This window comes from Hippopotamus amphibius, chromosome 3 (genome assembly GCF_030028045.1).
Source record: "Hippopotamus amphibius kiboko isolate mHipAmp2 chromosome 3, mHipAmp2.hap2, whole genome shotgun sequence".
NCBI lineage: Eukaryota > Metazoa > Chordata > Mammalia > Artiodactyla > Hippopotamidae > Hippopotamus > Hippopotamus amphibius.
In genome coordinates this window covers 165204921-165226482 of record NC_080188.1, presented here as the reverse complement: position 1 = coordinate 165226482, position 21562 = coordinate 165204921, and the positions used below count along the sequence as shown (strand labels likewise).

The following is a 21562-nucleotide window of genomic DNA, read 5'->3' as shown; positions in this document are numbered from 1 at the left end:
AGTTTCACTAATCATATTTCAAGTGTTCAGTAGCCACATTAGGCTAGATAGTGGCTACCATAGTAGATAGCACATATCTGAAGTCTTCCTTTTATAGGTAATTTTAATGGTTATTTATGATTTAAAATGATTAGAAAATTAAACTCAGGTATCAGATGGGGAGCTTTTATCAGGCTCTAATGTAACATGTTAACTTCTTTTGGAATAAAGAAACTTATTTTTCTTTTCAAGAACCTACATGTGCAATGAGATAGGCAAACTTCCAAGGATTCTAGTGGGCCTTAGAGTCTACTCCTGGGTGATGTTGTGGAATGAGCATCCTGAGGTTCTCTCAGAGTAAATTGTAACACAGTCAAACGACTCAAAGATCAATCTTTACTCAGTAACTGGACGAGGTTTATCATTCTTGCCATCCTTAGCTTGTATCGCAGACGATGACTTAGCTGTTGTGATTTTTGGCCGAAGACAGCTGACTCCTCCTAGCCCCATGATACTAGGCGACAACAAGCAAAAAGCAATTCCTCTCTCCATAGAGTTATTTACCGCAGAGCATTGCTGTGTACTTGGCCATGTGACAAATGCTGTGGAATGGTTAACTTATACTGTGATTCATGCTCAGGTGCACGACGTCAAGCACAGCTAAGAAAGTTTTTTTGCTTAAGCTTCTGAAAATACAATAGTAATCTAATACATTTTTGAGCAGTCCAAAATATTCATTACAGATACGCAAAGTTGGCTACAAGTAAAAATTATTCCTCTCCAAAGTACTAACGTTACCAGTGTGCCCAGTAGCTATTTTCTGCTTTCCTAGCACACTAATGCTCACTCAAGGGCATTTGCTGCGCATGGTAATCTCTCCAAATAACTATTATGCCAAGGAAAATATGTTACATTATTAAAGAATAAAGCAAACTGGAGTACATCTGAAGAGTGAGGAAGTACATCTGAATGGGCGAAAAGAGAATGTTTTAAAGAGGGGAAGGCATATTATCTCAACCTTGGGAGGAAAATAGTTCAATCTGACAAATATTTACTCAGTGATAACTGTATGTTAGCAAATGCTATGAACTGGGGACTCGAGGACTTACATGGTTGCTGCCATCAAAGAGCTTATAGAAAATGGGAAATTTTAGACATGCATACATCGCTGAGGAATGCTTGATGGTGGAGATGGAGCAATAAGAAAGATTACTTAATGAAAGTAGTAAAGGAATTGATGTGAAGCAAGGGGCATAATTAAAGAACAGGAAACAGTCTCAGGTTAAAGGAAGCAGTTTTTCCTTCTAGTTCCATTGAGATATATTTGACAGACAGCACTGTATTAAGTTTAAGGTGTAGAGCATGATGATTTGACTTACATACATTATGAATTGATTATCACAATAAGCTTAGTAAACAGTCATCATTTGATATAGGTATAAAACCAAAGAAATAGAAAAAAAAATTTTCCCTGTGATAACTCTTAAAATTCACTCTTTGAACAACCTTCCTATATAACATACAGCACTGTTAATTATATTTACCATGTAGTACATTACATCCCTAGTACTTATTTTACTTATACCTGGAAATTTGTACCTTTTGACAGCCTGTGTCCAACTTCTCCTCCCCCTCCCCCTGCCTCTGGGAACCAAAATCTGATTTCTTTTTCTGTGAGTTTTTGTTTTCAAAGTATAATTGACCTACAGCACAATTCCTGTTACGCAACATAGTAATTCAGTATTTCTGTACATTTCACAGTGATCACCATGGTAAGTCTAGTTACCAAGGAAGCAATTTTTGAAGAGAGAGCATCAGGAGATAGAAAGATAGAAAGCTAATTTGATTTAACACAGTAGTTAGTGAAAGATTTTAACTAGGAATGTGATATAGACAGCTCTTTACTTCAAGAAATATAAAGTTTGGTAGTAGGAAGAGCAGAAGATTAGACAAAATTAAGATTAATGATAAAATTAACGATAAGAAGAGTGAATTGTAGGAAGTAAAGAGGAAGGGAGGGGACAGATTCATGATGGATGTATTGTAGAAGGAAAATGGTTTAATCACTGATTAGGTGAAGGAAGAGGGAGGAGTCAGAGATGACTCAGGTTTTGAACTGAATGTCTAGGCAGACCATACCATTAACAAAAATAGGGAAGATATGGTTAGGGAAAATATGAGTTCCACAGTAGATGCATTGAATTGTAGATACAAATAAAACATCTAGGGGTAGATGTCTAACAAGCAATTGTAAATGGAAAATTGCAATTTGGGAGGTAAGTACAGTCTGAGGATACAAGTATACAAGTTTTTGAAAATAGTATTATCTGTTAAACTAGATGCTGTGAAAATGCACATAAGTAATAGAGAATAGGAGATATTTAGTACAGAAATAGAAGCAACTGCTAACAATAAAACTTCTGGGAGTTCGATAGCTGTTACCTTCTTGAAAGTTACTATAATGTCCAGCCCCCTACTATTAAGAAAGTGACATAATTAATGGGTGTCTTGATTTTAGAAGTAATTTGTAAGAGTTGGTGCTCAGTTCCAACTCATTCAATAAATGATGTTTAAAGGCTGTAAGTATTCAGTAGGATCCAGTGCAAGAAAAGATTCTTCAGGTGGTCCAAGCTAAAGTGTAAACAGTTCTAATGCTTGGTTCTTATGACCCTGATTAGATCTGTGGTGCTCAAGATATCTGTTTTCAGAATCAGAGATTGTTTGGAGCCTAGGGAAAGCCCCAATGGGAGAATTAAGTAGAATCTCCAGAGTTTAGAGATAAAACCTTATCCCTTTCATCAAGTAATTATTTTCCTTTTGAGAAAGAGCTCTTACTCATTGAGTTCTGGTGGACTGTGGAACCACAAGGTCCCCCATGATCCCAAGCTACCCTGCTTTTTATTTGATTGTCTTTTCTAGGCATGAGCTCTTTAAGGACAAGATACTTTGGCTTATTCATCTTTGTGTACCTAAATCCTAGCAGGGTGTTTAGCAGTTATTCATTTCTCAAAACATATTGGTTGAAAGTCCATTTCCTTGGCTCTGTAATTATTGACATCTGCTAAGGAAATAATGAGACATGAGAAAAAAATGTATAGAATACTATATTATGTATATTATAAATATAATTAGATTTATAATAGGTTTCTATTTATATATTTATAATAGAGGAAAATTTAAAAGAATTAATATTCAACAATAGAGAAATGTCTGACTAAATTATGGGATGTATCACACAGTCATTAAAACCTTTGATTTTGAAGAACATTGATGACATAACATAAGCAAGATATAGTCCTAAATTTATAATATATTCAACTGTAAATACAGCATGCTCACAGTTTTATCTATAAATTGATATGTGTTTGAAGGAAATACATGTGACAAGAATTCCTCTTAGGGTGAGGGCTAGTTATGTTTAGGAAGATATATTTTGTTTAGGAAGAGCCTAGTCGAATAGAAAATAAGACACAGAGATCACGTGTTAGTAGTAAAAATGAAGCAGAGTGAAAAGAGTGACAAAGGGGGTGTACTTTATGTAAGGTGGTCGTGAAAGGATTCTCTGATAAATCCCATTTGGGCAGAAGCTTGGAGTATAGGAGATGAACCAGTGTGTGTGTTTGCTGGTGGGAATGATCCGGTAAAGAGGCAATGTTTGACAATGGAGTGGAGAGAAGGGACAGCCATAGGAGCCATGTCCTTGATTAGGCACAGGTGAGAAGTCAGCCTTAGCTGTGAGTGTAAAGGATTCCTTCACCCTGAAGGCAGGGCATGTGCCTGCTGTTGCTGTGGGTTCGTAGGTATCGGGGCTAGAGTTTATGAAAGTTCTCTTCTGATTGCTTCTGTCTTCTCAGTACAGTGGAAGCGAGGTGATCAAATAAGAGTGAGAAGGGATAAGAAAAGAGGGAATGTATGAAATAGTCATGTATTGGGTTGGCCAAAAGGCTCCTTTGGTTTTTAAGTAAAAATGAAAGACATTTTTCATTTTCACCAAGAACTTTATTGAACAACATAATCACCATTTTGTTCTACTACCTAATGCCATTTTTCCAGGCAATTTCATAATACTATCTTCCCCAAACTTTTTATCTTTTTGAGCAAAGAACTATTCCAGGTGCCTTTTATAGTCTTCCAGGGAATTGACTGTTTTTCCATTAAGAGAATTTTGTAAAGACCAAAATAAATGGAAATCCGAAGGTGCAGTGTCTGGTGAATACAGCAGATGAATCAGAATTTCCCAGCCAATCTGTAACAGTTTTTGCCTGGTCATCAAAGAAACACGCAGTCTTGCATTATCCTCATGGAAGATTAGGAGCTTTCTATTGACTAATTCCAGACGCTTTTCATTGAATGCTGCTTTCAGTTGGTCTAATTGGAAGCAGTACTTGTTGGAATTATTTATAGGTTTTCCAGAAGGAGCTCAACATAGAGGACTTGCTTCCAATCCCACCACATACACAACATCACCTTCTTTGGATGAAGACCGGCCTTTGGAGTGGTTGGTGGTGATTCATTTCGCTTGCCCCATGATCTCTTCTGTTCTCCATTATTGTACAGTATCCACTTTTCATTGCTCATCACAATTTGTTTTAAAAAAGGAACATTTTCATTATATTTAAGTAGAGAATCGCACGCGGAAATATGGTCAAGAGGGTTTTTTTCCCGCTTAATTTATGTGGAACCCAAACATCAAAGCGATTAACATAACCAAGCTGGTGCAAATTATTTTCAGTGCTCAATTCGAATATTTTGAGTCTGCTGGCTATCTCCTGCATGGTATAACGTTGATTGTTCTCAGTTAATGTCTCAGTTTGATCACTATCAACTTCAACTGGTCTACCCGACCATGGAGCATCATCCATCATCTCCAGCACGAAACCTTACAAACCAATTTTGACATGTTCAGTCAGTCCCAGCACCTTCTCCATACACTGCACAAATCTTTTTTGTGTGTTTCAGTTGCACTTTTGCCTTTCTTGAAATAATAAAGCATAATATGCCGCAAATGTTGCTTTTTTCTTCCATCTTCAGTATTAAAATGGCTACACAAAAATTCACCAATTTTGATAAGCCGTTTTTAAAATGCATGCTGATATGACTGTTGTCACAATACAATCTAACAAAATTGTTTCAAATAAAGTTAAAGACAACTAATCACTACTAGAGCCATCTTACGGAAAAAACCGAAAGAACTTTTTTGCCAACCCATATGAGAGTGGGAGTCAGTCAATATTAGTTAAAAAGTATGTAACAGGGACTTCCTAGGTGGTGCAGTGGTTAAGAATCCACCTGCCAATACAGGGGACATGGGTTCGATCCCTGCTTGGGGAAGATTCCACATGCTGCAGAGCAACTAAGCCCATGCACCACAACAATTAAGCCTGTGCTCTAGAGCCCGTGAGCCACAACTGTTGAGCTCGTGTGCTGCAACTACTGAAGCTCACTTGCCTAGAGCCTGTGCTCTGCAACAAGAGAAGCCACCAGAATGAGAAGCCCACGCACTGCAATGAAAAGTAGCCCCCCCCCCACTGCAACTAGAGAAATCCTGTGTGCAGCAATGAAGACCCAATGCAGACAATAGAAAAAGAAAGAAAGAAAACGTATATAACAATCTCTATTACTTTGTGTATTTTGGGTAAATTTTTATTTTTTTCTTTTCTTGACTCTCAAGTTTATTTACTTATTTTTATTGAAGTATAGTTGATTTACAATGTTGTGTTACTTTCAGGTGTACAGCAAAGTGATTCAGTTATATATACACATATATCTATTTTTTTCTAGATTCTTTTCCCTTATAGGTTATTATAAAATATTGAGTATAGTTCCCTGTGCTAAATAGATCCTTGTTGGTTATCTATTTTATATATAATAGTGTGTATATGTTAATCCCAAACTCCTAATTTATCCCTCCCCTACCTCTTTCCCCTTTGGTAACCATAAGTTTGTTTTCTATCTGTGGGTCTATTTCTATTTTGTATATAAGTTCATTTGTATCATTTGTTTTTTTTAAGATTCCACATATAAGTGATATCACATGATGCTTGTCTTTCTCTGACTTCCTTCACTTAGTGTGATAATCTTGAGGCCGATCCATGTTGCTGCAAATGGCATTATTTCATTCTTTTTTATGGCTAATATTCCATTGTGTGTATGTGTGTGTCTTCTTTATCCATTCATCTGTTGATGGACATTGAGATTGCTTCCATGTCTTGGCTATTGTAAATAGTGGTGCAGTGAACATTGGGGTGCATGTGTCTTTCTGAATTATGGTTTTCTCCAGATATATGTCCAGGAGTGGGATTGTAGGATCAGATGGGTAAATTTTTAATTTATCCATAAGTACAGGTTTTTCTATCTCTTCATCACTTTATATCTTTTTCATCTCCCTGTAACGAAAGTGGTTAATCCAGTGGCAAACTGACAGAAAATAAAAGTGGGGAGAACTTGCTCCATTCTAGAGCTCCTACAGCAATTTGTAGTAACTAATGCATCTGTTTTCTGCTAATGAAATAACTGACTTTTTTCTCAATGCTCCTCAACAGGGTGGTGGCGATTGTCCAGAAATGAGTATTGGAGCTATAAAAATTGCCTTGGAAATTTCTCTTCCTGGTTCTTTCATCTATGTTTTCACTGATGCACGGTCCAAGGATTATCGGCTCACTCATGAGGTGCTGCAGCTTATACAACAGAAACAGTCACAAGTGAGTGGGAATAAACCCCCTACCCCCCAATTTTCCATCTGAATACAGCTGTGAGAAATGCAAGAGATTGGCTCCCCTCTCTGACTATACTGTATGTGACAAATGTCAATAATTAGAACTATTGATCCATATATATGGACTCCAATATGTATGTGTCATTTAATGTAAACATATTAAATGGATATGTAATATTTGTATATAGCATATGAATGCCTTGTTTCATAATATGGAGAAGAAATGATTACATTTCATTAAGATGCTTGTTACCATCTTATCCTTATAACTAACAAAAACATAGCCCTAAGAGAAAAGGCCTGTATTTCAAATATCACCTCCTATGTGAATCTTGTCTGAGTCAGTTACTCATTGTATCAGTTAGCTATTGCTGCATAACAAGCTGTTCTAACTCTCAATGACTTTAAACAATAATCATTTATTTCTCACATGTTTGCAGGTTTCAGTTGCCCTAGGCTATGCTTGCTCACTTGTGTATCTGGGGATAGTTTGGGTTTAGCTTATGTAGGTGATCTCTGGGGTAACTTGGCTCTGCCTCACAGGTTTCTCAAACTCTTTCTGAGACCAGAAAGCTAGTTTAGGCATGTTCTTGTCATGACCAAGGCAGAAACACTAGAGATCAAGTGGAAATACACAAGGCCTCTTGAGTGTAGGCTTAGAACTGGTAGAATGCATATATATCCCACTTGCCTGGTAGTATGTTAATACATAGTAAGTGTTCAATAAATATATATCGATTTCTGAAAATCCTTTAAACCTTTAAACTAGCTTCTTTTTTCAAAAATCATAGGTGGTGTTTGTGCTCACTGGAGATTGTGATGACAGAACCCATATTGGATACAGAGTCTATGAAGAAATTGCCTCTACAAGTTCTGGTCAAGTGTTCCATCTGGACAAAAAACAAGTTAATGAGGTCAGTTTAATAAAGTGGGTCTGTTTTATTACCAGCTACCTTACCAACATCAGTTAGACAAACCTAATTGTGTCAGTTTTGATTTCAAAAATAATTTAAACAAAAGGATTTTTCCCCCATAGACCACAGGTCAATAAAGTCATTAAACCAATGTGGAGAAACGTAGGTTTATCTGATATTAATTTCTAGACTGTATTATGCTATACTGATAACTTATTTAGACTTAACCATACATTTATTTAAAATTCATTTAGCAGAACTTGACAATTTTTGTAGTTCTTGTTGTTTAGTAAGGTCAATTTGTACTTCTGTTGTACAGCTTTTGGATCGCTGGTAAAATGAGGCTTGATTTGACTTTTACTTGACTCATTTTACATTTGTTTACCGAAGTAGAATGTAAAAAAGTTAGTTATTAAGCCAAATTCTAATGAAGTTTGATCTCTAATATTAAAGTAAAAACTATCACTCAATAAGTATATACTTATCTAAAATTTTTTATGATAAAATCTATAACATATACTAAGAAAATCTAGGTATTTTCTAAAAAAGTGTTTGAGATATGTCTAATCGTTATGATTATTTCTTTTTGTTACCTTGCCTTGACCTTACTTGTGATGATAAAATTTGTTTACTTATTTATTTATTTGGCTCTCACTTAAGTTTCTAGGAACATGCCAGAATAAAGATAAGATTTTACATGGGCATAATTTGCTTTTGATTTGATGTGGTTAGTGTATCTATACACATTCTATTTTCTTGTTTGTTTGTCATTACTGCAATTAGTATTATTTAAAATTTTTCTTAATGAACAATTTTGCAACTATTGATTGAAGGATAACCAGCGTGATTGACTATATCTATGTATTCACAGATACACACACATGTGCACATACATGTAGACGTGTGTGTGTATGTGTGTTTTCCTTTTTTCCTCTTTGTGATCTAATGTGTGGTAAATATTTAAGTTTCTGGTATGAGCTAAAAATATGGGTTTCTCTTTGTAGCACAGGATTATATATGTATATTATATAAGTATATTTTTTATATATATATATATATAGTATATGTATAGTATAGTATATATAAAACCTGGAGAGTGTTATGCTTAGTAAAATAAGACAAGGAAAGACAAATACTGTATATTTTCACTTATATGTGGAATCTAAAAAAATAAAACAAACAGATGTAACAAAACAGAAACAGACTCACAGATACAGAGAACAAATTAGTAATTACCGGAGGGTAATGGGTGGAGGAGAGGGGCAAAATAGGTGAAAGGGTTTAAAAGGTACAAACTACTAAGTATAAAATAAATAAGTTTTAAGGATGTAATGGACAGCACAGGGAATATAGTCAGTATACAAGTTCTATTAGTTTCATGACAAACTCCCTTGTCTTGAAAGAAATGGTTCAGTAGTCCTCTCATAACTAAAGAGTTCCTATTACATCATGGTGGAACTAATAGGACATTGGAAATTTCTAGAGTAAACATTTTAGCAAAAATATTTTTTATTAATATATGATATACAAACCTGGAAGTTTACTTTAGCCCAGTTCTTCCTAGCAAGAAACAGCCTTAGAGGGAGCTATGGCTTGAGTCCATATTGTGTCCACTGTAGGGATCCAGAAATGTCCAGGCAGGTCTGACAACAACAGCAAGAGCCCTTAGCAGTTATTTGAATAAATATCTGCATGAGAATTTGGGAGCCTGTAGACAAGAGTTGGAGATGCATGTAGGGACTCTCTCAGGAACTGGGTTTCTTGTCCCATCCCATACACTGTGCTTGACCTTAATGATGGAAAGGCCACTGTTTGGAGTTGCTTTTTAACCTGGAATTATGTAGCACTCTGGGCTGCAGTCAATGTCATCAGCACCGAGTAGGGCGTAAATGAGGAAGAGTGTCATTCTCTCTCGCATCAGTGAGGATACCACCCACTTAGGGGGTTGTGAGGCTTTTGGGGAAGTGGTAGTGGTATTCAGTGTGGACAGATGGGGCATTGGTACCAGCAGAGGATACCATGCCCAGTGGACAGGGTGGTTCCCAGAAGAAGGTACTAGAGAAGAGAAGAGGTGAGAAGAGACATGGCCATGGCCAGCAGCTAGAGCATTTGAAAGACCAGTCACTTGAACCTGCTGTGAGCGGTCAGGCATAACTTGAAGATTCTCAAAACAAATTGGGTGAACTTTTAGAGAGAACCATAGGACTTTATTAAGAGTTGGGCCCCAGAGCTAGAATATAACCTCATCTGTCTTATAAATGTAACTCTATTTATGTTCATATACTCAGAGAAAATTGGCTTAGGGAAAACTGAAAATACTATTGTCTTAAATGGAGAATATAAGCCCTAGAGTGGTACAGGCTTAGTTATTAAACAAATGGAGTGATGCATATTTTTTGTAGTCCTAATAATTCTGACAAATATTAAATAATTTACAGGAATAACAGTTTAAAAAATTTAGTGCAAATTACAGAAAATTTTATAGATGTAGATATGTAACAGAAATTTAACCCTCTAGTATGTTAATAGTGGTTTTCTCCCAGATCATCAACTGATATTCTGATCTTTAACTTTAGCCACGCAGAAAAGGACTAGTGAAAAGCATTGCTAAAATTGTCCATTTTTATAAGCTGGAGTTTGATGCCAGCAAGGATGAGCTTTAATTCATAGGACAACCGTAGTGATTCCTCCCCCTCCTTCCAGTTGGTTCAGGAAAGGTCATCTCATCTACTTTGTGCCACTGAGACTCAAGAGAAATTTAGCTAAGGGTGTTTTGGAAAAGTTCTCTTCTAGATATTGTCCTGCATGGACGTGAATCCCAGGCCTGGTGCAGGCATCTTCATAGAGGTTTAAGGATGAAACAAATACAAGGGGGAGTGTAGAGCTAAGAAAATCCAGAACCTTTGGATTAAGTCAACACTCAGACCATCCTATCTCTAAACCTCAGAATTAGGGAAGTGATCTCTTTGTTTCAGTCAGCTAGAGCTGAGTATTAAGTTACCTAAAGATAAACGCATCCTAACTGATAAGAATTCTGTATTTCTTTGTGTCATGGTCTCTGTAAGACCCAGTTTCCTTGTCTGTAAAATGAGGATAATAGAATTATACATTTCAGGAAGTTATTTTAAGATTAAATGAGATAATGTATGTGAAATGTTCCACACGAGGTCTGATACAGGTAAGTGCCCAGTAAATGTTAACTAGTATTGTTATAATTCTCATAGCGATGTTCTTGTGCTTTCAAAGTGGGGAAATTGTGCCACTGTGTTTGTTAGAAACCAGATGACTGCTTGTTGTTGCTGGGAAATAAATTTGAGTGGGAAAATCCGGGAAGAGGCTGGAGAGATGGTTCAAAAGATATTGTGAAGGGGTTACTGGAATTGTATAAGCCAGTATGTTTCTTAAAGCCACCCAGGTAAAGGATTTTGTTAACAAAAAAGCATAGTGATAGTGTTAAAATTGGGTTTGCAAAATTTTTAGCATATAATTTAGCCATTTCTCTTTTCTAATTGTTCTAGATTCTCCTATTATATAAAGATTATAAACTCTAAGGGTCATAGATGCTATAATAATATCTGCACATTTAATAGATATAAGAACTGCAGTGAAGCCGTACATGTACTGAGTCCTTTCATTTTACTAGAACAATTTTTCATTTACTGTTTCTAAAGGAATCTGTAGAGTTTTATGCTTTACCCTCTTAACCCAATTCATCAATTTCCTGACCTAGTGGGGTATGTTTTGTGTCAGCTCTCTCTTGAGATAACTTGAAGTTTTTTCTTTCTTCCTGTTCTTTTTTTTGAAGAAGATCTAGGTATCTTTCATCTTTATTTAACATAAAAGAGAAACCAAAGTAAAAACATTATTTGGCTTAGCATCAGGGGCATATAAATCATTGTATGGTATTACATTTTAGAAATACAAGTTAAGGCACATCTCAAGGATGTACTTAAACAATTTACCTTTGAAGGTGGAAAAGGAACTAAATAGTCTGACTCTTTCATTTCTTTGTAAACTGGGTGATTGTCATTAATGGTCTAATGAATGCTTCCTAGGTTTAAGAAAAGTCCAAGTTTGAAGTCTCAAAGTTACCCACAGATGTTATATTCTTGTGTCCAAGAACCTAACACAAAAGATCCATTATGAAATGGATAATTCACTTGTTCTGAGTTTCCCCATCCTTTCTCTCCACCTCTCCTAATTCACGTTTTCAAACATTTCCCCTTCCAATCCCCCCAAAAAACCTCTCGCTGTCAACTGGATGCTTTGTGATGACCTAGAGGGATGGGATAGGGAGGGCGGGAGGGAAGCTCAAGATGGAGGGGATATGGGGATTTGTGTATAAATACAGCTGACTCACTTTGTTGTACAGCGGAAGCTGGCACAACATTTTAAAGCAGTTATACTCCAATAGAGATCTGAAGGAAACAACAACAAAAAAACCCCCCCAAAACAAACCAAAAAACTTCTCTCTGCACATGCCAGGCTTGGGGATTGGTTTTATTCCCCACTTCTAAGTAATGCTGGCTAGCTGGCTATGTTATATCAGAAGGAAGTTTTATTAAATAAAGAAATAATTGCCAAGAAATTTATATTTTTTGAAGGAGGTCAGTGATATTTAGAAGTTCCATGAGAATGTATCTTAATGACTTCCCTGTCATATAACTTGCAGGTCTTTGGTGTAGGATGTTTTAATTCCAGTGTTCTTTTATAACACCCAATGCTTTCTTCTGGAGTGGTTCCCTGTGCTGCTCTGTTTGGTGTGGGCATACGCTTCTCAACTGTCATTCTCTGTTAGACATGAAAGACTCCCACAACTCTTTCCTTTCCTTGGTGAGTGCCTGTGATTAAGAAAATAATACCAGATCACAATGGTTGAGTGCTTGTTATGGCCATTCAACAAGAGTTGAGTTTTATTTCATTTCAATTTCATTTCATTTCATTTCACTTCATTTCATTTCACTTAATCCTTACCACTGCCTATAAGGAAGACACCATGATCATCACCTCCATTTCGCAGATGAGGGGAATGAAACATAGGGAGGGAAAGCATCTTGCTCAGGGTTAAACTGCTGCTAGGTGCTAAGTGTCTGAACACAGGGGATGTATGCATTCTTTCTCCTGAGACTGCACCCTTAACCACTGTGAGTCCTGCCTCTGATTTCCTCTTTTGTTTTCATCAGCGGATGCAGTTTTAACAATAGAGTGACACGTCAGAGATTCCACCCTCATTTATTTGTTCAGCAGGTGTTTGGGCTACTTGATGCTAGTCAGCACACTAAACGCTGGGAAAGCGAAGACCAACAAGATGCCGTCCTGGTTTTCAAGGAACCTAGAGGAGGAAAGTGAATATAATCATACTACAGGGTGATAATAGCTGATGGAGGCCACCCTAACTCCTCAACCAGCCAAAAACTTCACTCAGGAAGGACCATGGGTCTCACTGAAGACCAGGGCACACACTCTGTTTCTCAGGGTCCTAACTGATGCCTTGGCCAATGGGAGTGAACAGGGGGTATCTAATGCCAGACTCTCTGGATTTGAATCTCAGCTTTACCACTTACTAGATGCATGACCTTCAGTAAGTTATGTACCTCCTCTGTACTTCAGTTTCTTCATTGATAGGTAGGATATATGATAGTACCAACCATATAAGTTTAAGCAAATAGGGAAATTTCAGTAGACCCCAGCACATAATAAACCTTTGAAAAAATTTTGTCTGTTTATTTTTGAATATATTTTTTTCAAATAGCAAAACTGCAAGCCCCATTCCCCCTGTCCTATCTCTTAACAATAGACTTGGGCATCTGATCTAAATTTACTATCCCATACTTTTTAGGGGGCTGGAAAGGCACGGAAATGCTATCTACTTTTCTTTGAATAAGTGGCAGGGTGGTAAAAGTCCAGGACATTAGGAATCTCAGTTCTAAGTCTCCTAGGCAAGACTGTTCTAACCGCTGCTAAAGACAACATGCTCTTAGGGTTTACTACCAATTTTCTTACAACAGCAAGGAGAGAGGGGAGGTCCTCCCAGAATTTTTACTCTAAGAATGATTAAAGAAGCAGGATATTGGTAGTTATCTGGGCAGAAAACAGATGGCTCACTCGACAGGGACAAAAGAGAGTTTAATAAATATCAGATTACCGAGGTGTGGGCAGGCCTAAGGGCAGCCATCAGGGAAAGGGTGAAGCACTGAGAGTCCAGCAACAATAGAGGAGAGAGCTTGGACCAGCACCCAGGGAGATCAAGGCTGAGGGCCTCTAACAGGCAAACTGCAGCCCTAGAGGATGGAACCGGGAGAATAAATACCCAACTCCTCTTTCTTCATCCCTTTCATTTCCCCAAGTCTAACTGGAGGCTGGGAGACCAAGGAGTCCCTAGTGAGGCAGTCCATAAAGGTCAGCGTCCCTGGACAGAGAGCTTAATGGAGAAGGGCAGAGAATGGATCTGGGGGGGCAAAATCGAAGTATCCAACACAAGCAGTATTGTGCAGTAAAGACTTCAGGCTCTGGGACCGTGGCTCATATCCCAGCCATGTGACATTAGATCAGTTACATAGTTTTTCTGTCTCAATTTCCTCATCTGAAAATGGGGAGAATGATAGTCCCTACCTCATAAGGTTATTGTATTTGGAAACATGTCAATAAATAACTGCTATTATTTTAATTTAGTGATACATGTTAGTCAAAATGTTCCAGCAACATTTGTATACTTTTTCCTAAAACAAAGAAACATGTATTTAGTGTCCATCTGTGTTGAGATGGCCAAAGGCAGCATGCTGTGATGGGGCTTTAGGATCAGGGAGGTATGGGTTGGAATGACTTCTCAGTCTTTAGCTAGTTGGACAACGTTATGTAACTTTATATAACTTCTCTGAGACTGTTTCTTCATGTGAAAACAGGTGTACTAATTAACTCACAAGACTGTTGTGAGGCTTAAATAAAATAAGGAATACATATAATAAGTTGAATAGAGTCTCAGGAGACTGGAAATCAGCAAGCCTAGATGTCCTCTTATGCCAGAGAGAACCTATGGTTTTGCTTTGATTGTAGATCCTGGAGATGCCCTTATCCAGTGGAGGGCTCACTGAGCCCCACTTTTACAAATAAATACCTAAGGGGGAATGGACTCAGAACTACTAAAGACTTTGTGAGATTCTCAAACATTTGCAGTTTTCCCTGTATTTGTTGTGTTTTCTTGTTTTCACATCACAGTAAAACCATTTAAAGATAAAGGGTTTAACTGCTTATTTTGGGAATGGTAATAACATCAGTTATAGTCATGATAATATAGGTCACCTTTATAGAGTGCTTATTATATTCCAAGCACTATGCTGAGTGCGTTCCTTTAATCATCACAGACCTATGGGCAACAGATAATTTTTTAAACAATAAATTATGTTATTTTTTGTTTTTTCCCTAAACGAATGGAAACGTAGAGTACCCGTGGCTTATTTAACCATATTAGTGACCAATGAAACACTAGTAATAATAATAAGATGAGCACTGTATAGGAAGCCCCGAGGAGAGTGAATCCCACTGCTGTTGAGTCTTCCTGGAGTCAGCATGTGTAGTTGCAGCTGCTGAGAGGGGAGGAAAGTAGCCCGATTCCCTGGGTGCCCTGCGTGGAAGGAAGAGGGGTGACTGGGCGAGAGAAGTGTCCTAGAGCTGAGAAATAGACAGGTCCATGGAGTTCTTCTGGAGGAAGACAGAACAGATGATCATCTTTCTGTCTGTAACATGAATTGAGACTCTAAGATAAAGAAAACGTCTTTATTTTTTCTAGTAAGGAACTTCCACTGGGAAGGGGAGAGTTGAATTCAGTAGGTATTTCAGAGGAAGTAACTGAAACCCAGGAAAATGAAATGACAATCTTGCAACTGATTGGTAAAAAATGCCAACAACCTGGCAACAAAAAGCCTCATTGATTAGAGATTACTGGGTATATTTCTCTTGCTAATTTCATATTCCTTTTCTCAAGGGTCAGTACTGATATTAGAAAAACTGTAGGCTTTGCTGGAGTATGAGTTCAGCACAGTCCCTTCCTGCGATTTTGGCTAAAGGCTACTTGTGACTACAATTCAAATTCTGCATATGGGCTTAATGATGAGGCTCTGATACTCAGGGTTTTAAACAATTAGTGCTCTGAAATGAGGGATCTGCCATTTTGTTTTCCTCTATTTCAAGTTTTACACCAGACATTATTTCAAAAACATAACCTTATTGCTGACCTTGAAAATACGTAGAAATGGGTGTTTCCTCTGAAATTTGAAAATGTATAATAGACAATTATAACATCTAGAAAACTTCAGGAAATGTGTGAAAACAAGGCATAAATGTTTCCACATATCCCTTTGATTTTGCCTAATTAAATGTTGAAAATGAAGTGAAGAGCTCAGAACTCATACTGTGAAATAATAGGGATGTCTCTACAGCCACAAAAATACCAAAAAAGGAATAGTACCTTAGTTCCAGTGGAATGCTTTCTTCCTCTATTATTATGCTAAGAATGACACATTGTCATGAGTGTGTGCTGGGAAGGAATCCTCCTGTAGTTATCTGATCACTCCTGGGCACCTGGGAGTGCTCTATAGGTCACCAATATGGCTAAATGAAGCCAAGTGTACTGTATGGTTCCATTTGTTTAGGAAAAAACCAAAACATAACATACTTAATTTATTGTTTAAAAAACTATCTATTAAATATTTAACAAATGAAAAAAGAAAAAACTATCTATTGCTCATAGGCTTCTGAGAATGTGAACAGTTTTTCAAAATGACATTTAAAGTATGCATAAAACATAAAAAATGACATACATACTATTCCTTGCAAGTGGAAAAAAAAAGATGACTGATCTCAATAGAATCTTAAAGGCAAAATATACCAAGAGTCAAATAGAGCCTTTCTGCAATGTGAAATAGTGGGGAATAGGGAGTGTTTAAAAGGATATGCTCTTTAAAAAAATGGGAATTCTATCTTTCATTTCATGATTTCGTGTACATATTGACACTGGGAACTGTTTGAAGCACTAGTTACAAACTGTGGCAGTACATTCTATAAGGGCCAGGGGAGTCATATCCACAAAACAAAACTCACTGCCTGTGAAATGTAAGTTTCACTGTGGAAGTGTTCCAAAAACAGTCATGATATTTGACCTCTGCTATTATTTGTCTACAAAACTCAGAAAACAGACTGGATACCACTCACTGAAAATTCTTTCTAAAATGTCAAAAAAGCAAAGAGAAAGGAGAAAAGAAGCTTATATAAATGCCTGAAAAATATTTCTTAAAGAAAAAAAAATGTTATTTAAGGGCAAATGTTAGCTAATAGTTTACATGCATTCAACAGGACCAAAATAAGTAGAAAAAAAATAAACCTGTTTACTTAGCTGATTCTGTTTTGATTGGAAGCTGAAATAAAATATTAATTTTGACTATGAGATGTCTGTCAGTTTTAACTGAATCAATCAGTCACTTGTATAGCTAAGTCTGGGTTTGCAAGAGTCTTAACAATCAAAAAGTTACAGTGTCAATCTCAAAGTCTTTGAAAAATTCATTTCAAATCTGCACTGATTTGAAAGAAATGATCTTTTATCTCCATTTAGAAGGCTTGGTCGTTATTTTTGCTGGAGTTTTGATGGAAGCTAAAGATTTGAGTTGAGAAAAAAATGTCCAAATGTTTGATATTTAAAACTGAAACAACTAATTAGCCTTTGAAGTCACTGACCATGATCTTTTGAAGAGTTCCTATTAGGAACCACAAAGGAACACAAGAAAACATGAAGAAAATCTGTAGTGTTGAAGCAAATAAAATTCTATTGAGCCATTTTCACAGAGCTGCAACAATTTGGATATTTTGTTTCATATTTTATCTATTTAAAATTTAAAGGTTCCTTTTAAAGCTTTTTGTTTAGAGCAGACATATGTCTATGGTAAAATAGTAGGCATGCTTTCTCTCTCTCTCTCTCCACACACACACCAGGGCATATCTGATCTTATATTAATTAAGAAAGAACAAGAGAATTAACACATTTAAGAGGTTATATACCTGTTGTTTCAAAAATATTGTATTTGTATATTGCAAAGATTTTATATCATTGTTAAGAAAGCAATTACAAAACAACAAGGATTTACTGTATAGCATAGGGAACTATATTCAATATCTTGTAATAAAGAATCTGAAAAATTATGTATGAACTGAATCACTATGTTGTACACCTGAAACTAACACAACATTATAAATCAACTATAGTTCAATAAAAAAATTAATGGAAATGAAAGCAATTACATTTTAATCATCCAATCTAGGAATTATTAAAGATAGCAAGGTTTTTTTCTGTTTTCTTTCTTTTTTTTTTTTTGAAAAATTGAGTGAGGTCATGTGTCCAGGTTATTTTGAAAAGGACCTAATTTTGAATATTAAGAAGAAGAATTTTGGAATCTTAGTCCCTTCGTTTCCAAAAGGCGTCTGAATGTCTAGGCCAGTTGCTCCATCTGACCAAGAAATCTGTGTGCCCAGGATACCAAAGGTCAGTCTTTTATTTATCATAGAAGGAGGGGAAATAAAAGGTCTTGGTTCTACATATTTTGTCCTTATGAAGAGGTACTTACTGCTAGTATTTTCCTTTAATAACGATAATTAACTTGGTCCAAGGTAATTGTCTGTTGCTAATCTCTAGACATAGAAGAGTTTATATAATTTTTAAATTTTCTTTTCTTAATTACCTACCCCAAAGTCCTGTTATATAATTACTATTCATATGAAAGAAAAAAGGCATAACTTTTGTACTAAACACTTAAGTAAATATTATTTTAAAGTTGTAAGAAAAGACTTGGTTAGTACCTTTGGCAGAAATAATTGCATGAATTAAAGTAGCTTAATACGTCTGGAGAAAACATATGAATTTGTTTCCTTGAAAGGCAGTTTAAGGGATTTCATGTACAAAGAATGAAGAAAACTCATGATTTTACTTCTGATATTTCTATTTAAAAACAAACCAGCAGACGCCTTTGAAAACAGTAGGCTTATTTAGTGAAGTGGTAAGCAGTTCCATGAAGATATTAGGTTGCAAATGCTATGTAAATGCCAAGTATATATCATGATTTATCTTTATTTGCACTTGTTTCAGCATAAATTAGATACATTTAACAGGGACAATCTAATTTTTGCTTCTATTCTGCAGTAGCAAAGAGGAGATGAAAGAGTTAAGAGACAAGGTAGAAGAAGCTTTATATAAGAAATTTCCTATGACCTAGGGTAAATAAATGGAAACAGAGTCCACGCTTCATACATTTTCCAAGTTTCCTTATGCATTCCTGGAATGAACCAACTGTAATAGGGTTATAAAGGCAAAATCTTTTGAGAGATGGTATGAGCTGCTTTTGAGAGCTCCCTTGTAACATTTTGGACATGATTTGGCTTTGTGACAAAAATTACAAATAGCTTTTCTCTTTCTTGCTATAGGCCCCAGAAGAAAAATGTATTTTAAGGTCATTTAAACAGCCATATAATTTAAACAGCTTTGTTGTGAATGAAGAGAAAGGAAAACAGTTTTCAAGATTCTTGATTATAATTTTAAATAGGCACAAATAACTTATTTACTTTAAAAATATCATTTTGGGGGTATTTTATCACCTTTAACAATTGTGAACTTAGGGAAAAAAAACACATGGTCTGGTTAAACCATTTAATATTTGAATATTAATTTCTTCTGGGACTAGCAAAAAAATCTTCAGCATTAGTGAACCTGCTTGTGAAAATTTGCCAATTGTTCATTCAGCTAATACTTATTAAATTAATATATTAACTCAATAATTTGATAATGAATTTAAAAATTTAAATATTTAACAAAAACAAGTAATTTAAATTGTTACTTCAAATGATGTTCATTAAAATTATGTATATATTAGATTACAGTTACATTAATCATTTATATATATATGCATCTCTCTAGAAAAATTGAAAAGGTCATACCCAAATATATTGATGGCAATTACTGGACAGGTAATTTTAATATTTTTTTGCTTTATGTGCTTTCTTGACTTTTATAATAATGAGTATATATTATTTTAAAAATAAAAGCAGTGAAGGCATTTTCACTAAGAAAAGAAAATTTCAAATGCCCTCCATATACTTACGGACTGGATTTATAGACGAGGCTCTATGCTGTGAGCTATGGGGATGCAAGGATGAATTACACATAGACCTGATGTCTAAAGATGCCAGATTCTGGAATCTAGGAGGAGATAGATCATCTCATTTATCCAAAAGTTAAAAACCAAACTCCACCTTCTAAATTTTGTTTCTTCTGTCTTCACCAGACTTCTTGACTGATAATTAATTCTTTTGTCCCCTCATACCTATTTATTCTGGCATCTTAATTTTCACTCTCTTTACCCAATTAGAACTTTCTTTTGATGTAATCCAAGACTGTAGCCTCAGTCCTCATTCTTTATTGTAGAAGGTGACACTCTTGGTGCTTTTTGCTTTTTTGAAATCCTCTTGCCTTGAGCATCCATGATATGATTGACATTCCTTCCCGGTAGATCTCTCTGTTCCTTCTCTGCCTCCTTTGCTGGTGCTTCTTGCTCCTCTTATTCTAAGTGTCTTTGTTTCAACCTTGACTAGCCTCTAAACATACTTCTCTTGATATTATAACTCAGACTTTTCTCCCTTTCTCTGTATGACACTTTCCTTAGTTCATTTAGCTCTCTACTTAAATGTCTCTTTCTCCTCAAAGGATTGTATAAAATAACACTCATTTTCTGTTCTAGTTCCCATTTTCCCTCATTTTTTATAGCATTTCTCTCTGCTTAGAATTATATTACATATCCATTGTTTATGCCTAAAATAGTTTTGACTCATAGTGTGTGCTCAATTAATAGTTATTAAATGAATGCTTTGAATGAATGAATTGCACTGATTTTCCTTTTACTCTGTGCAGATATGTCCACATGTCCAGCTCTCGTCCTATATTCCAACTGCCCTTGGTCCGCTTAACCTGACTGTGCTGCCCACAGCTCTAAGTTAGAATCTCACCACTAGACATGCTCATTTTTAGAGTTCCCCTTTGCTCTTGATGTTACCACTCTTCTTGTAGTCATCCCAGCCCAAATGACCTGAGTCATCCTTGACACCTTCCCTTCCTTTGCTGTTCACATTCAGTCAGTTATTAAAATGCTTTCTAAAATATTTTCATACTAGCCTTTCCAGTCAGTGCATCCTTTCCTCACCTAATGTCTCATTTAGTCTGTGGCCATAGGGCATTTTTACTTGTGTCTCTACCATTCTCTTATTTGTTTATATTTTCATTCTTTGCTTTATTCACTTCACTCATTTATTCATTCATCAAACAATGTCGAGGCCTACCTACTATGTGTTAGGTTTTAAGGATTCATTTTAAAGCAAAAATAGATGTAGTACATAGTCTCGTAGTGCAAAATGGTTTTAGAAAGAGCAACTAAGTGTAAAGACTAGAGGATTTGGAGATTGTGGTGAGAAGGTGAGATGTCTGGAGCTGCCCTAGTTAATAGCCAATCCCATGATGTGGCTATGAGAGTTTGTGGCTGAAATGAAGTTGATGATATGGTTACAGGAGGCGAGGAGGTCAAGGTATTTGAGAAGTCAGCAGGTGACAGGTCATCTGTGTGAATGTAGAAATCACTGTGGTGACAAGGCTTGGGATAGAGAGAAAGACAGTGGGCCAGGTGCCAAAGTCTTCAATAAATGAGGAACAGCAGCAACAGAGTAATAAAGATGGATTGATACAGATTTCAAAGGAGCAGGGCTTTATTCGGGGTGGGGCAAACAATAGTGAAGAAAGAGAAAGCTGCCCCAGGTCTCTACAATATATGGAGTACAGGAGAATGAACAGCCTTCATTAAAGAAAGTTATTGGAGAAGAAACCAGCCTAAATGACATATTTCTCTTGAGGTTAGGAAGTACCTTGAATTTT

The 21562-nt window shown here is 36.2% G+C and overlaps 1 protein-coding gene across 1 annotated transcript in view; it reads left to right on the top strand.

Annotated features, from left to right (window-relative positions):
* HMCN1 (hemicentin 1) overlaps window positions 1-21562 on the top strand; it is a 460484-nt gene that overhangs the window by 105885 nt on the left and 333037 nt on the right. Inside the window, exons 3-4 of the mRNA XM_057725744.1 lie at window positions 6522-6680; window positions 7486-7608. Coding sequence (XP_057581727.1) covers window positions 6522-6680; window positions 7486-7608 — 282 coding nt within the window. The remainder of the gene's footprint in view (window positions 1-6521; window positions 6681-7485; window positions 7609-21562) is intronic.